Here is an 18,122-nt window from a genome sequence, read left to right as displayed (position 1 = left end):
AATTATAATGCTGTGTGATACAAACTATAAATATAATACAACTGGTTTAATGGAACATTTAAATGATACTTTACAAAACATCCTTATTTCAGTGAAAATTACTTGGTTGGATGCAGTGATGGGTAATTATTTATCTCACAAGCTGATTTCTGCTTTGTTATTAATTAGTAGGCAGAAAGGCTTTCTTTTTTGTGATTATCTATATTCTTGGAAGTCATTTAAATATGAAAAAAATCTCGAAATGTGGAGTCTGTGTGAGAGTCAGTGTAAGCATATAATTCATACTCATATGAAGTATATGCTTACCTTACATTTCACAAACATATTTTTGTCTGTTTATTTATTTATTTGTAGAGTTTCCAATTAATCAAAAAAAGATTTTTGAGATGGTAGAGAAGGTTTTCTGGTCATACAGCAATAATGTCCTTAGATTACTGGATTCTGAAAAAGATATTTCAATTACCAGTCAAGCACGAGATAGGTGTTATCGTGGTTGGGAATAGGGGAGGAAAGGGGTATTTCTGTCTAATGGGTATAGAATTGAGGTTTATAAGAAGTTTTCAAATTCTACTTGGGAACAATTTGAATATAGTTAATATTACTTGAAGTATCATTTAAAAGTAGTAAAGATGGTTCAATTTGTTGGATTAAAAAAAAACACAATAAAAATCAAGCCTATCTCGTGTTTCTGTGGAAATATGTTTTATTGATGCACATTTGTTGTGTTAGGTACTTTTACTGTATTTACCCCCCTCTATGCTCTCTTTTCACTCTCTGTTCCCTTCAGGTCCTCTTCCTAAATAGTGCCTTGCCTGCCTGCCTGCCTGCCTACCTGCCTGCGTGCCATCCATCCATCCATCCACCCACCCACCAACCCACCCACCCACCTACCTACCTTCCATATTCTCTCTCTCTCCCCCTCCCACTTGCCCACCCTTTCATGCCTCTCCCACTGCGTTAGTACCTCTTCCTTCCCTCGCCTGCTGCTCGTTCTACTCCAGAGTCCCGCCCCTAAATCTTGAGTCAGCATAGGAGAGAATGCATGTAGTATTTTTCTTTCTGAGTCTGGTTCATTCCACAGCCTAGAGATCTGCTGCATTTGTTTTCCTGCACACATCATGATCATTCTTGTTTATTGGTGATTAAAATGCAGTTCTGTATATGTAACCTATCTTCTGTATCTATTCATCTCTTGATGGATGTCTAGATTGGATCCATTACTTAGCTATTTTGAATAGTACCAAAATAAATGTAGATGTGAAAGTAAAAGAATCAAATATATCATTACAATTTATGATCAGTGAATAGGTTTTATTGAAATTAGTGGTGTTGTTAGCTTTGTTTTAGTCATTGATAGCTACTTAAAAGAAATAAAACTCTTTAAATAAGCACATAATATAGTTGGTGGTAGACTATTACTCTATTAACAGTTAACATACTAGAAATCTAGTATGTAACATGCATTTTATGAATTATTTTTATTTTAAAAATATAAGAAATGCTATCATTTTGTTTTTATCCCTTATTTGTTAAGGAAATTGAGTTCTATAGTTATAAAGTTTCAGTACCTTGCCGAAAATTTTAGTTTCCTGTTTTGGAGATACTATTTAAAATTGACTAACTCCAAAATTCATTTTCTGTTTACTACATCATGCTTCTAAATAAATAAATAATTACAGAATACAAGCAAACAACTATCATTTTGATATGCTTTTCTGTCAGTGTAATTTCATTATAATCGTGCTTATAAAATTAAAAGAAAGGATGAATTATTTAATTTATAGTAGCATTTAATCTTGAATTCATTTTAACTGCAGAAGTATAACAATGTAATTTTTTTGTTGGCTTGAATTTTTTCTCCTTTTGTTTGTCTTTCATTCTGAGGGAGATTTATTTTCTTTTTCTGTGTTATTGTGTGCAGGTTATGTGGGTGTGTAATTTGTGCCGAAAACAACAAGAAATCCTCACTAAATCAGGAGCGTGGTTTTATAATAGTGGGTCTACTCCATCACAGCAACCTGATCAAAAGGTTCTTCGAGGGCTTCGAAATGAGGAGGCACCTCAGGAGAAGAAAGCGAAACTCCATGAGCAGACCCAGTTCCAAGGACCCTCAGGTGACTTACATGTACCTGCAGTGGAGAAAGCTCGCTCTCATGGGCTCACAAGACAGGATTCTATTAAAAACGGATCCGGAGTGAGGCACCCGGTTGTCAGTGATGTCCCTTCTGACAGGTAAACATCTTGTTGAGTCTCTAATGTTTGTGTTTATGTGTGCATGGTGTGTCGGGGTTCACATATGCAGGTCAGAGGAGGACAACTCTGTGGAGTTAGTTCTCGCCATCTGCCTTCTTGTGGGCTCTGGAGATTGAACTTGAGTCATCAGGCTTGTGTGGTGAGTGCCTGCTGAGCCATCTTGCTGACCTAATGTAGTACTTGTTATATTCATTCCAAGCAGAAATAAACATATAGGAAATTTTTAAGCAACAGTGAGTTGCCTACATGTTGTATCCATTTTTTTTTTTTTTTTTTTTTTTTTGGGGGTGAGTGCTCTATGTGATGTTCAGGATTTGAGCTATGACAGAATTAAAGTATTTTATATTTGATATGGGCAAGATTTTAAGACAGATTTCCAAGAATAAAGACATGAATTTTAATATGACAACTTTTGTTGCTGTTGTTGTAAATTGCAGCCTTCCTACTGGGTGTGTCAGCTTTTCACTGTAGTCTTTCTTGAGTGAAGGCAGGCCTGTTTCTTCTTGTGTTTATTAGGCATTTATATTGTTTCTGTGGTAAACAGTCTTTTTTTTTACACTTTTGCACTAAATTGTAAAAGTGCTTTATATTTCTTTTTAAGCTTATGCATTACAACTGTTTTCTTTTTAAATTTCTTGATAATATACAGGGTTCACTGTGTAGCTCAGGCTGCCCTGGAGCTTGTAATGTAGTAAGGCTACCTTTAAATTCCTCATTCTGTCATCTCAGCCCCCCAGGTGCTGTCATTTGCCACCATACCCATCTTCTCTGCCTTTTGATGAACACAATCCTCATTTTGATGATGTCTGATTTGTTGTTGATTAGTACTTCCTAAGAAAAATCATTGATTCCAAGAAATCATTGCTCCCCCTTGAGTCAAAATGTTTTCCTCTATTTCTTTTAGAGGCTTTATATCTTTAGTTTGAATCAAAGGCAAACCTATTCTTGAATACTTTCTTTTGTGGTAATGGGAAGTGGACACAGTGCCTCATGCATGCAAAGCAAGTGCTCTTCCACAGAGCATTGCCAAGTCGTTTCATCTCAACTGCTAGAAATTTTATGTTTTTACATTTTACAATTATACACATGATCCATTTTTGGTTAAATTTCTTAGAATTAAAAAAGAAACGCTTTCAATGTATATTTCTCTGAATTATGAAAATTTAGTTGTTACACCACCATTTATTACAAAGGCGATTCTTAACTGACTACTTTTGTTCTTCTGTCTAGAATTAGTTGTCAGCTTTGAGTAGGCCTCCATGTAGACTTGTCTTCTACTTCACTGATCTGCCTTCGTGCCAAGGCATCGTTGTTGTGATTGCTAAACACTTATGTGCCTTCAAACAAGATAGTGTTAGGTGTCTAACTTTGCTATTTTTATTTTTTTTATTTTTTTTATTTTTTATTTTTTATTTTTTATTTTTTTTTGGTTTTTCGAGACAGGGTTTCTCTGTGTAGCTTTGCGCCTTTCCTGGGACTCACTTGGTAGCCCACGCTGGCCTCGAACTCACAGAGATCCACCTGGCTCTGCCTCCCAAGTGCTGGGATTAAAGGCGTGCGCCACCACCGCCCGGCATCTTTGCTATTTTTAAAGCTGTATGGTCATTAGAAGTTTTTATTTGAATTTTAGGATCGTGTAATGAGTATAATTTAGACTAATTACACCACAAATGCATAACATTGTACTTAATTTACATAGAAAGGTATCTGCCATTTCTGAACAGTAGAAATAGTAGAAGAAACATAGAGTTTTTTTTTAAATTTTTTATTCCATAGCTTTTAATTGAGAAATTTACTTAATTTAAATTTTAAGTAATTATTGATTAGTTAAGGTCTAGTACTACTTTGTAATTTGATTTCTAACATTTTTTTTGTTTTTATCTTTCATTTTCTCTCTCCACCTTTCTTTTTTTGATATTTAAATTGACAAGTCAAAATGGTATGCTGTATTTTTAGTGTATAGCATAGTATTTGGCATATATACATATATATATATATATATATATATACATACACACACACATATATGAATTTTGGAATGGGTAAATCAAACTATTTAACAGATGAGTTTTATCACTTATCTATTTATCCAATGATAAGATTTGAAGTCTGCTCATCAAATTTCAAATGTATAATATCTTTTTACTAATTATAGCTATCGTGCTATAAATAGAGCTCTTTCATTATTATCTGTTAAGTGTACATATTCTTGGATGTGAGTGTGATGTATACATGTATGCAAATAGCATGTTAATTCTCCCTCTTTTATACTTTCCATTTGTGGTTAAGTAATTAGTCTAGAGGAGTGCTTGAGTCCTTCAGTATCATTTTCTATTTGTCAGTTTTAGAGTCTTGCTTTTGGTTATCAGAGCGCTTGCAAAAATGGCCTTTTGATTATAACAAGCTATTTTGAAATGATAAAAATATGTTATGATCATAAAGACAAGAAAAGGACTAAGGAGAAATATGTTAATGAAACATTCTATGCTTGTATTCTGTTCATTCCCAATTTTGATTATTTTATTGTTCCATTTTACTTTTTATGTTGCTCATCCCTAAGGATACTAATGTAGTTCTTTTAAAATGATTTTTCTTTTAGTCAGTATTAAAAGTACGAGTGGTTGATGCAGCATGTTACATCTTAGGACAATTTCATTTTGTTTCTATGTTTTTACCTGTGTCATTTTCTATCTTCTGGTGTTTTTCTCTTTGCTCATTAAGGAACATTTCAAGTTGAAGAACTGCCTTTAGCATTTCTTGCAGAACCTTTCCTCCTTAAATCTGGGAATATCTTTATATTTCTACATCTAATTGACAGCTTTGCTATATACAATAATTTTTGTTGGCAGTTTTTCCATTCAGTACTGTAAAATATCACACTTTTCCTATCCTGTAAGTTTCCTGATGAGAAGGTTGCTGTCAGGTGATATGTTAATGAATTGTTTTGTTTTGTTTCCCCTCTTTCTGTCTTGAGAATCTCTTATCTTTCATGTCTGACAGCATGAGTATAATATATCTTGGAGTGTTTGTAATTAGTTAAATCAGTTAATTGGCCTTTGATCTTCCTGTCCCTGTATACTTTTTTTTGGGAGGGAGCGGGGTTAGGTGTAGCTTTTGTGTTTATTTTCTTTTCAAATAAACTTTCTTGCCTTTGGCAATAACAAGTCTTTTAACCACAGTATCCCCAGTATTTACCCCTTCAGTGCTGTCTTGAAACTATTGTATGCTCATTTTTTAGTTAGGTGTCTATTGATGTGAGTAGATACCAAGACCACAGCAAATTGTGTAAAGAAATCATTTAATTGGGGCTGGCTTATAGTTTAGAGGTTTAGTCCATTATTGGTGTGGCAGAAAACATGGCCACATGCAGGCAGACATTGTGCTGGAGAGATAGCTGAGAGTTCTACATCTTGATCTGCAGGCAACAGGAAGTGAACTGTGTGTCACACTTGGCATAGTTTGAGCATAGGAGACCTCATAACCCACACACCTACTCCAACAAAGCCATACCTCCTCATAGTGCCGCTCCTCATGGGGGCCATTTTCTCTCAGAGCACCACAGCTCACTCCATTTCTCTTGCCTTTTCTTGTTTCATCCAATGTGTTCTTGAATAGTGTGTCTTGGGGTTTGTTCTTTGTTTGCTCAGGTTAACTTCCATATTAATGTTTTTTTGGGCATGCTTTAAAATTCTCTAGTGTATTTTTCAGTTGTAAGATTTCTGTTTGATTTTTAAACATTGTCTCCATTTTTGTTTTTGTGTGAGAATTTTGAATTACTTCTTTGTGTTCTAGAAGCTCTTGGTTTCTTTAAAACAGCGATTTAGAACTCCATTCTGGAGTTCACCTGTTTTCAGTATCTCTTGCCTTGTTTTGGCTGTTAGTTGATCTCAACTAAAAGTTCTTGGTGTTTGTTGGTATTAAATCTCATTCTTGCATTGAAGAGTTAGGCACTTACTCTCAATTTTGCAATATTTGTGCCTATTTTTCCAAGAATTACAAGCATGTTGTTTATTTTCTATGGATATGTCGTCCCTTCTGCTATTTCAGCATTTTGTAGCACGAATCTTAATTGGTCTTAATAATAAAAACCCAGAGCCAGATATTGGGGTAAATGCTGAAAGATCAGAGAGACAAAGGAGCAAGCCACAGCTACCCCTTACCTCACCAACTCCTCAGCCTGAAAGGGGGGCCAACCTCCTGTCTCAGCCTACCTTATATTCTTCTCTTTGCCCAACCATATCAATTCCCATTTCCTCCTCCCTAGTACTGGGATTAAAGGCATGTGTCTCCCAAGTAGTGGGATCAAAGGCATGAGATCCCAAGTGCTAGGATTAACGGTGTGGGCCACCACTGCCTGACCCCTATGGTTAACTAGTGGCTAGCTCCACACTGATCTCCAGGTAAGCTTTATTTGTTAGAGCACAAACAAAATGTCATCATATTTCCCCCTTTTGTCTAAAATAAAAAAGGAAAGTTATAACTAATATAAGAAAAACTATATACAATAAGTACAATAACTATATACAGTATATACAAGCAATAAATACAACAAGAATATCTAGTCCACACAAATTCAGAGAAAATACCCCATATCTATCCTATCCTGGTGAGTCCAAAAGGTTGTACCTAATTCACTTTCTATTCTAACTTGCCTCACCAAAATTATCTTTTAATGTTTCTCAACCTTATACACTTTACATCTCTTTAGTGAATTTCTTTACTGAATCTAGTAACAAGGAAAGCTATAACTACAACTACAAAGTCTTCAACTCTACCAGAGACCTGAGAAAGAAATAATATTACCTGAATAAGCAGAAAGTACAAACAAAGGACTTCCAAAAAATGTAAGAAATGACAGAAACAGCAGGCTGCATGGACAGTCACAGTTTCCTCTGCAACATCTTCAGCCTACAGGCCTAGCATATCTGACAGACTTATCTGTGAAGCAGGATTTTCTGAAGGGCTGTCCTATCTTGTCTTGGCAAAGCTCAGCAGTCTTTTCTTTTGTGTCCTGCTTGCCCCATTTGGACAGCATACTGTCAGCAGTCAGGACTAGGGTATTTTCTTGCCCAGTGGCTAACTTTGCCACAAAGAAAGTAAACTCCATATGGAGTTTCTTTGGTGCTCATCATCTTCTCTGAAGTAGATTAGTACTGTCAGGAGCAGACATGTTTGATTGTCGTTAAAAAAAAAAGAATCTATGGTATTAAAACATCTTAAATGCCATATTCGTTAGGTCTCTGAAGTGTTTGAAGATGACCTGTCTATCTAAAATATATCTCTGTTTGACGTTGATAACATATCTAATATGACTACAAGGTCAATTGTAATAGGTGACTAATTACTAACCTGCATTTCTTTATTATCCTAAATAGTTTGTAATAATAACTTTTAAGGACTAGAAATTTGCATTACCTTGTTAAATGAGTTGTATAGGTACAATACCTTGAACAAGATTAGAAATGTACATACAGTATGTTCTAAAAAATAATTTCAACTTTGTATCAGTATACAAAGATCCATATTAATGTAAAATATTTGAAACAAGTAATTGCTTTTTAAAAGTAGATTCAATAATCTGCCTTTTATCCTATCATATCTATATCCCCTGTTTTCTTTCTTTTTTTCAAGAATCCTGAATCTAATCTCCTTTGTTCAGCTTTTTTTAAAAAAAAAAAACTATTACCAAGAACGACTTGTAACCAACTACCCTAAACAATAACAAATATCCATGACCAAATGAATGACCAAATCCCACCCAACCTTCCTATTGAGAATGTGGGTGTCATGTTCTTAAAATTACTTCCTGCTACCTGGGGCAATGGCATCTTTAGGGAATCCTGAAAAGAAAAAAAAAATGGGTTAATTGTCAAGTCCTGGGAGAGGTAGCTGTATCATTTGTTATGTAGTCTCTGTGTAATGGGAAGGTGCAGGGCTTGTCTTAAGTTCTGGCTAGAGTATTCTATGAGGCTGCATCATCTTACCTAGCCACCTCAAAATTGTCCTGAGCATTTTGTAGTCCAAAGCCTATCTTTGGATTGTGTTTGCCATTTAGGGGTGTTATGATACTCCATGTGGAATCGTCATTTTAAGACCCCCATCCAACCTTTGGGGACTTCAAAGGTTGCTGTTAGGCGTTGTCATAGTTTATTGCAGAAAACATTTTAAATGTCATATGCAGCAGATCTCAAAAAGGTTAAAGGATCAATATTTGTTATGTACATCCAGAGTACAAAAACTTAATTCCTAGTTACCTGATAGAGACTCAAACCTGAAATCATGTATAGGAAGCTAGATGAAGCCTTTTTCTAGAATTAGTTAGTACTCTATATGGCCATTAATATCATGACAAAAAGTTTAATATATGTATGTCTTACAAATTTTGAGATAATATTTGTACCTTAAGAAAAGTGTTGAAGAGTCAAAATAAAACCAAAGGATTGTAAGATTAGTAGCAATAGAATAGTCTTTTAATTTTGGTTTTTCTTCTGTCCCATATCAGGTGGCTCTTCTGACATGATACAGAGATTTTGGATTTTCCTCTTAACAAGTATGCTTGGGTTTAGAGAAGGAGAGAGCCACACTTCAACTCCACAGCCAGCTTTATTTTTTTTATTGAACTGGGACTGCATAAAGGCCATTTGTATTATATGTCTGTAGAGAACAGCAGAAACAAACATTTAGGAAGAATTATGAAATTTTATCCTATTGGAGATGTAATATATCAGTCAGCCAATTTACTCTTTTTCTTGGGACATTTTCTTTGGATGATTCATCCTTTTTCTTCAGGTGTCTCATTTGTCCAGGGGTCATCAGATTCCTTAGCTGGATGCCTTCATTCTCCTGAAAAGACAAAAACAAAACCCTTCTCCAACTCTAATTTTGGGGAGGTTCTCTTTTGGCAAGTTATATCTGATCAAATGAAAGCATTTGTTAATCTTAAAGTTATTTTATATTGAACAGCTACATTGTTTGATGAACTGTCATCTCTTCTAATTAAGAGATCTCTCTTGCTCAGATTGAATCTTTTTCAAATTTGATGGTATCCGTAGCTTATCTTCTCCTGTGGAAACAAAAGCAAAACCTCTTCTGCAATGTAACACATGTCCTGGTTTTCATTCTTAGGGTAACACATCTTTAAAGTACACAAGCTGATATAATTCCATAGTTTTTTTCTATTATCCAATTTCTCTCTGCAGCTTTCGTTCCTTTCTCATTAGCATTTAGAAAACTTAAAGTTAATTAAGCATTATGCAATCTATTTCTGGGGGGGTTGTTACCCCTTTTTGTTTATTTAGCATATTCTTTAGAGTTCGATTTGATATTTCTATGACTGCTTGCCCTTTAGGATTATGTAGTATACCTATAATATGCTTTATATTGTAATAAGCAAAAAACGGTTTCATTTTAATAGAGACATATACTAGAGCATTGTCAGTTTTAATTTGTACAGGTATACCCATGGTGGCCATAACTTCTAGCAAATGTGTGATTACAAAAATCAACCATAGATAGGAAATGTCTTCAAACAATCTTGAAAGTCACTAAGAGTCTGCAATTCATCTCTCCTAATTTGTACCTTTTGTGGTCTAATTTTTTTGTACACCTATTTTACATCCTTAATAATTAATAGAATCTCCTCTTTGTATTTTTTTCAGGAGCAATTTATAATCTCTAGCAAGGCCAAATTTTCTTTACTTCTTCAAACCTTCTTTCTAAAGTATCTAAATTTGAGTGAGCTAATAAAATATTGTCCATGTAACGGTAAACTATAGATTGAGGAAATTGCTTTCATATCATTTCTAACAGCTGACTTACAATATATTGGCACAGGGTTGGGCTATTTAACATTCTCTGTGGGAGAATCTTCCATTCATATCTCTTAACAGGCTGAGAATTATTATAAGTAGGTACCGTGAAGGCAAATTTTTCTCTGTCTTTTTTTGTAAAGGTACAGTGAAGAAACAGTCTTTTAAATTGATATGCTCCTGTATCAGCTGTTCTAAGGCCTGCAGTTTCTGTGATGTTAAAGGCCATTGCTCAACCCATACAGGTTTGTCCATCAGCCATTTTAAAGGTAGGGCTGTTGGTGACTTTAAAAGAGCAGCAGCTGTTGTGCCCTGTTCTTGTATAACCTGAATGCTCAGTGACTGTTCTTTATAATACCTTCTGATATTTTCCCCAGAAACATATGTTAATTTATGGTTTGTTTCTGAGATTGGAGGAGTGTTAATCTGGGTATTCCATTTTGCTGTAACAAATCATGTCCTTATCAATTCATTGCTATGTTAATCACATATAGCTTTAATTTTCCTCTCTGTCCTTCAGGCCCTATATGTTTGACCCATCTCATGCTGTTTTACCTGAGATAATGTTCCAATCCCTAAAAGCTGAATATTTACCTCCTTAAGAGGCCAATTTGGAAGGCAAGATTCTGGTGCAATTACTGTTACATCTGCACCTGTGTCTACAAGACTTTCAATGACAATGTCATTTATTCATATTTTTAATTTTGGTCTTTGTTCACTCTGATCTCCAGGAAAGCTTTATTTGTTAGAGCACACAAAAAAATATCCCCATAACATCTGATGGTTTTGTCAGGTATCTCTTGAATAGTGGACATTTTCATCTGTAAGACTCAAGTTTAATCTGCTAGTGTCAGACTTGGTGACCACAGGATTCATTGTTCTGAACATTGATACTGTGTCAGTACTGGAGAGTGATTCAAGTCCAGTTTTCTTCCAAGTCAACAATTGGTAGTTTTAGTAGGAATGGGGGAACACCTGAAAAGATGTTCCTCTAAGCCTCTTCCTGGATCTAAGGTAGTCACAGAGATCCTGTCTACAGTTACTGACCTTGTGAGTGGAACACTGCCTGACTCTGGGCAGCACTGCTTTGGAGGGGTACACTTCAGCATCTTGTGTCAGGACTTAATGCTCTTTTCCATTTTCCTCCTCTAGGCAGTCATTTTTCTGTGCTTTGCTAATTGAACTTATGTAAAGAATGGAGTGGGCCCTAATACCACAATGCTGTATCATAGCCCCAATTCAAAACCCGTTAAGACCAGCAGCACTGACGTTGGACCAAGGCCCATCATAGCTCAAGATCATACCAGCCACAGGGCATGGTGGTTGGAATAGAACCTGATGGGCTAGGGCTTTGGGCCTTTCTCCGTCATTGAAGGTGCTATAGGGACTTCATTTTTGGGTACTGGCCTGGTGATAGGGGCTTTAGGGTTTGGGAATGTTAGGTTTTGCCAGCTTCTTACTGAGTACCAGAAATATGCCTTGTGCTTCCTACCTGATATTTCAGTGGATGGAGTTTGATACCACACTGTGCTGGCCAGGGTTGGAGCAGTGTTCATCTGGCAAATATGATTCCAAAGGCTCAGTGGTTAAGAATTAACTTTAGGGCATGGATTATGGGGCTGTGCCTGGTACTGGGCTTCATTGTAGCAGTCTTGGTGCAGACTTTCCAGCCTAAGATCTGGCCTTTATTTCTTATTTCTCCTTTATGGCTGCTCTTTCCAAGCTGTGCTGCAGTACTTGGAGTCTGAGGAGGAGTTATGTGGGTAACTTTTTCTTGCCTTCTGCAGAGATACATCTTTTATTTTCTAACCACCATGGTCTGTTACCTGCTGTGGTGATTTTGAATAAGAATGGTCTCCATAGTTCATATATTTCTATGCTTGGTCATCCGGGAGTAGTACTACCTGAGAAGGAATAGGGGTGTGGCCTTGTTGGAGTGGGTGTGTCTTTGTTAGAGGAAGTGTGTCACTGGGGGTGGGCTTTGAGGTTTCCAATGCCCATGCTGCTAGATCCAGTGTCTCCTCTCTCTTCCTGCTGTCTGCAGATCAAGATGTAGAACTCTCAGCTACTTGTCCAGCACCAAATCTGCCTTTTACCGTCATGCTCCCTGCCATGCTGATAATGGAATAAACCTCTTAAACTGTAAGCAATCCACAGTGAAATGCTTTCTTTTATGAGTTGCCGTGGTCATGTTGTCTCTTCACAGCAGTAGAACAGTGACTGAGACATCTGCCTTTGGTAGCTCCTAGGAAGATAATTTGGTGTGTGACTTGCTGTTCAAATTGAGGAATACTTGATCTGGAGAGAGAACCTCTGAGAATTTTAGTGCCATTTTTTTTTTCACCTCCTGTTTTCTACATTTCATCTTGCTGATTTCATTGAAATTTCATTTGGCACCAAGATGTTTAAGACATAATATAAAATTAAATAAAAAATAATTTTTTTCATAATCAGACTTTCAACATAGTAGTTTTAACATTTGGAGATGTGTGTATTTATTAAGTACAGTGTGCCTAGAGCAAACTAGTTGCATTTAAGATTTACCACATGGCATATATATGGTTTACGGCACATGTATTTCATTTTCATAAGTTCTCTGAAGAAACTGGCATAGTGCTCATGAATCTTATTTAAAATGGTTGTCACAAATAATGTAGTAAGAAATAGTGTGAACGTGACAGAATCAGATAAAAAGATACACATTTTTCCACACTTTTTTCTTCTTTTTTTGCACTGCTGCATTGCTAGAGAAGTGCTCTGCTACTGAAGTATGTCTCTAGACAAGGAAAGATATGTTTTAGAGGAAATCAAAGTATGGTTAAGAAATATATTGAAATATAAGAGATAAAACTGATAATTGCCTCAAAAGAAAAATGAATCTTAACAACTTGGAAGCAAATGTGTCTCATAAACTTTATCCCTGGATATTTCTTCCTTTGCCTTCTAGATTATCTAAAGAAATAAAAAGCAGTTGTCTTAGTTTATTTTTCTGTTGCTGTGATAAAAATCCTTGACAAACGCAACTCAGGGAGAAAGAGTTTATTTCAGCTTACAGTTTGAGGTTGTAGCCATCGTGGTGGCAGGGTCATATCATCCTAATCTGTGGCACCTGAGCACATCACACCTACAGTCAAGACACAAAGGACTATGAAGCTCTGTGCCCAGTCTTCTCACTTTCATGTTTAGGGAATCATCCTAGGGAAATGGTGCCACCCACAGTCGACAGGACTTCCCACCTCAACCTAATCAGGATAACATCCAAGAAGCATGTGCAGAGTCCTGTCTCCTAAGTAATTCTACATCTCATGAAATTGATAATTGGGCTTAACCATAACAACAGTGATGTTGGCTATGTGTCTGGTACTATTTTTGGTGAATTGAACCCATTCAATAAATAGTTCATATGGTAAGTAAGTGAAAGCTGAAATACTGATGTCCTTACTGCCTATACTTGATCATTTATTGACAGAATTATCTGTCAGTATACTTGAAGATAAATGGCATGCTCTGAGATAGCCAATGCTATATGACTTGTTTATATTGAAGAATGTGATATGAATTCTGAAATACAAACAGTATTTTTAAAAAAATGATGTATATTGACATGCCTACGACACAACTCCTGCATTTAAGGCTCAGGGATCCTGTCAGAAGAGGGGTGGGAAGATGGTAGGAGCCCGAGGACCAGGGAGTTTGCTGTGAAATTTCTTGTCCTAGAAATGCCAGAGAATGTGAGCGTGTGTGTGTGTGTGTGTGTGTGTGTGTGTGTGTGTGTGTGTCAGAGAGAGAGAGAGAGAGAGAGAGAGAGAGAGAGAGAGAGAGAGAGAGAGAGAGAAAATATCGCTAGCAATCCACGGAGTCTATTTAATGAGGAAAGCAATTTATTTGGGGGTTAACTCACAAGACAGAATAAAGGAATTTGTCACAGGATCTTGGAAGGGTAAGGCATGTTCCAATGCTGTTCTCTGGCAAGCTGTGCCATGGTCCATTCCAGCATCCTAAACCATGAGGTAGTGAAGAGAGAGTGTGTACATTCATCCCAGGTCTTAAGGGTCTCCCAGAGGCCACGCCCCAGGGGCATGAGCCTCCAGGTCAAGATCAAGGCAGGCGTAACAGCTACCTGCTACCTCACTAGGCGTAGTGCTTCCGGGCATGGCTCAAACTGCTCCCACTCTAGTGTTTCTATACTCATGAAGTCTCATCAGCAGTAGACAAGCTGACAGGAAAGGAGGAAATCTCATGGAGCCTCAACCCTAGTCAAAGAACTATGGCGATGAAGGAATGCTGACAGCAGGACTAAGTCTTTCCAAGGGAAGATAACCACCTTCAAAGTGGTTATCTAATACCAAGTGGTCAATCCTGAAATCATATATATAAGTAACTTTATATGCACTGAGCAGGTTGTATTTATATTTAGGTTATATATATGTATATACAATATGTATTTATGCCTGCACACATACACATACATATATATGTAACAACAGTTAAGAAAATAGAGGCCATGAGTTTGAGAAAGAGCAAGGGGCCTCCTAGGAAGGGTTTGAGGGAAGGAAGGGGGAAATCATGAAATTATATTTTAATTTCAAAAGTAAAAAAAATGATGTATAATAAGTTATAATAATCAGTTTTACCAAATAGCAGTCAGTTTGTTCTTTTAGAACAACAAACTTAGATCTCTCTCTTATGTGTGGAGATCGAGATTAGAAGTCAGGTGTCTTCTTCAGGTACTCTCGGCCTTACTTTCCGAGACTCAACCTGGTGTTTCCTGATGGCCCAGGCTGGCCAGTGAGCTCTGGGGATCTACCTGTCTCTGCCCTCTCAGTTACAGACCACACCTGGCTTTTTCACTTGAGTGATGGAGATCTAAACTATGCTGCTTGTGTGGTAGGCCCTCTACCTCCCCAGCCCCTAATTTAAATATTTTAAATGCTATTTTTTTTGTGTGTATACACAAATTACACACCCACACACATATATACATCGGATTTCTATGCTCAATAGAATTAAATTATTTTCAAATTTCCTTCACTTAACTGACCTAAGAAGATAATTGAAACATATGCCAGGGCTTTCTTAGGTTACTCTGGCATCCTGCATAGGTTGGTATTTATTCTGTATTTTGACTATTTTATTAAGGATTGAGTTAAAATGAACTGATACGAGCTTGAAAAGTCTCCACCCACAGTTCCTGCCATGATTTCAACCTCAGTAGGCTGTATGTGCAGTGAACACAGTTCTTAACTAATGTGTGACTGGCAATAATGCATCTTTCCCCTACTTTCAAGACAGTGACCATTTTCTTTTTCAGGATAGGTTGCAGCGTCCTTAGATAAAGTACTGTGGACAGGAAGGTGTCTGGTGGCACTAAAGTGTGGGACATTTTGCCGCTCCGCCTGCAGGCTAGCCCTGACTCGTCTTCAGTGTGCTGCAGGAACACGGTTTCTGGGAGACTTTGGACACTGTAGGTTAAGTGCATGTGAGTAAGTGCAGGAAATAGACAGAAAGTAACCTGTGCTCTTTGTATAATGTTTTTGTCAATGTAGAGTATGAAGTTTCACTGTTTGTATATTTTTGTTCAGTAATGAAAATGTCTTAAAATAAGTATTTTATCAATTAGGTACTAAAAACATATTATTGATAATGAGGTAACTTGCATAAAATTTTGTCAGCATTTGCTGGCCACTAGAGGGCTCATAGCCACAGAATTTACATTTAAAAAGTACACCATATGGTGAAAAACAACATCATTGACTTTAAAACAACAATAACAAAAAGAAATTCTTTAAAGAAAGCCCTTAATGTTGGGATGAGGTGCCCAAGTTGTTCAGAAAGCCTCTAAAGTTAAAGTAGTAATACAGATGGAGAAGATACATTTTACACCTTACTCTGTGAAGCATGACTTTTCTCAAGGATGTAAGTGCTTGCTGTTTTTCTCCTCATTTTCATTACTGGATATCAATTTACCAAAATAATAGGTTTATTATGTATTGTATTAACTCCTTATCCTGTCTTGGTCTTTAAAACTGACTTCAATCCCAAGATTTTTTTTTTTTTTTTTTTTTGGGTGCACACACAAATACTGAACTACTGCCTCCACTGCCCCATAAGTAGTGAAATTAAAGTTTTTTTTTTCTTTTAAAGTGAATGCTTTTCAATACCAAAATACTGAAATTTTCTTCTACAAAGCAAGGGAAGACTTAACCAAAATAAACAAATCTAATGGTGTAAAAGTCATGTGTGTTTTGTTTATACCAGATTCCTAGCACCTTGTATGGAAGTTGGTACTGGCACTCCTTGAGTAGTTCCTGAGAGTCTTAGCAGTGAAAATACAGTTCATGTCCAAGATAACAAACACATAGTCCTGTGTGGACATGTTATTAGCATTGAGATACATCATACATATAAACTCTGCTGTTTGAAAACTAGAACAATGTCTCGGCACTGGATTCCTTAGTGGACATATATAATAGTATTTTAGGATAGGCTATGTGCATTGGGGTTTGAAAATTACATGTCCTAATTGATATTGCCAGTGGACCATAAAAACTGTTCCACCTCAAAAGGGTGTTTATATTTCAGGCAGAGAAGAGGACAGCTGCCTAACATACTCACAATTTTGTGTAGGTCTTGCTTACCCGCTATTAAGCTTACTCCAATTTTGACATTGTAAAAAGTTTATTTCTTCATAGATTGGCTAAAAATTGAAATAACATACACAGCATAAAAAATATAATAAAAATAAATATTTTTTGTGTGTAGGCCTAAACAATATTAAAGTATTTTATTAGTGAGAATTAAGTTATTTCTTTCAAAATGACTTAGTATTATTGCTGTTGATATAACTTTGATAAAGCTATTATAATGGGGACTAGAGAGATGGCTCAGCAGTTAAGAGCACTTGCTCTTCTTCCAGAAGACCCAGTTTGGACCAGTTCCAGAGGTTACTATGCCCTCTTCTGGCCTTCATGGTTCATGGACATACAGGCAAACAAAATGTGTACTTAATTTTTCAGGCGTCAATTTTTAGGATAAACTAAAATTCCCATAATTACAATCATTCAGTTAAAAGAATACATAAGTATGGTTGAAAAATTTCATAGGCATTGCCAATCTGCCCTGTATAAAAGATGTACCAGACTCTTTTTTTTTTTTGCCAACATTTACTAGGATTCTTACTTCATAATTCTTTAGCTAATAAAATGTAATAGAACTTTTAATCTTTACCAATCTACCTGTTAAAAATGAGATAGCATTATATACTTGAATAATTTTTCTATCATTATTGAGTAAAGTTGAACATTACTATATGTATTTAAGAATATTTTAAATTTCTTATGAATTGTTATCTTTTTTTCTATTTGGTTGTCTATATTTAATACAATGTGTTTTTAATAATCTCTACTTATAATGTGGAAAAGAACCTTTTGTAGGATAGATTGTTTGGTTTTTATTCTTTGTAACAAATGACACAAATTTAGTGGCCCCAGACAACTTAAATTTATTATTTTCCAGTTTGTGTGGGTCAAAGTCAAGGTATAGGTTAACCAGGCCCTCCGCTTAGGGTGTCACCAGGCTGAACTCAGATTTTGACAAGGGTTGTAGTCTCATGTGATGCTCAAGGTTCTCTTCCACTGTGCTGTCAGCAGAAGTCATTGTCTCGCAGTTATGTGACAGGTTGTCAGCCATCAGAGACCCTGTCCCCTGCTGTGCCAGCGTCACACAGCCTGGCAGGGTTTGTTTCAAAGCCCACAGGAAAGAGTATGTGCTGCTGGACATCTCGGGCTGACATCATCGACTAACTTACCTGGGACAGTCTCTCTTGTTTGCTTTAGAGCAGTCTTAGGGGACATCACATCTGCAAAATTACCCCCCTTTGTCATATAACGTGACCTAATCATGGGCGTGATGTCATATTCATAGTCCCTCCCCACACTCTAGAGGAAGGAAGGATGACAGCGGATGACTGGCCTCTACTCTTGTAGGCGACAGTGTTCAAGGCTTAGATTGCCGATTGTCCCCATCCCCAGTTGTTACTAGCATTTGATTTTGTTCATACCA

At 36.5% G+C, this 18,122-nt stretch overlaps 1 protein-coding gene across 3 annotated transcripts in view; it reads left to right on the top strand.

The window, feature by feature from the left end:
• Nucleotides 1-18,122, top strand: part of Rims2 (regulating synaptic membrane exocytosis 2) — a 473,841-nt gene that overhangs the window by 131,257 nt on the left and 324,462 nt on the right. For all 3 annotated transcript variants that reach the window (XM_059247963.1, XM_059247965.1, XM_059247962.1), the window contains one exon: nt 1,922-2,232. In XM_059247963.1, coding sequence (XP_059103946.1) covers nt 1,922-2,232 — 311 coding nt within the window. The remainder of the gene's footprint in view (nt 1-1,921; nt 2,233-18,122) is intronic.

Source organism: Peromyscus eremicus, chromosome 20 (genome assembly GCF_949786415.1).
Source record: "Peromyscus eremicus chromosome 20, PerEre_H2_v1, whole genome shotgun sequence".
In the NCBI taxonomy this organism is placed as follows: domain Eukaryota; kingdom Metazoa; phylum Chordata; class Mammalia; order Rodentia; family Cricetidae; genus Peromyscus; species Peromyscus eremicus.
Note: the sequence above shows the minus strand (reverse complement) of the source record. Positions and strands in the feature narration are given on the sequence as shown.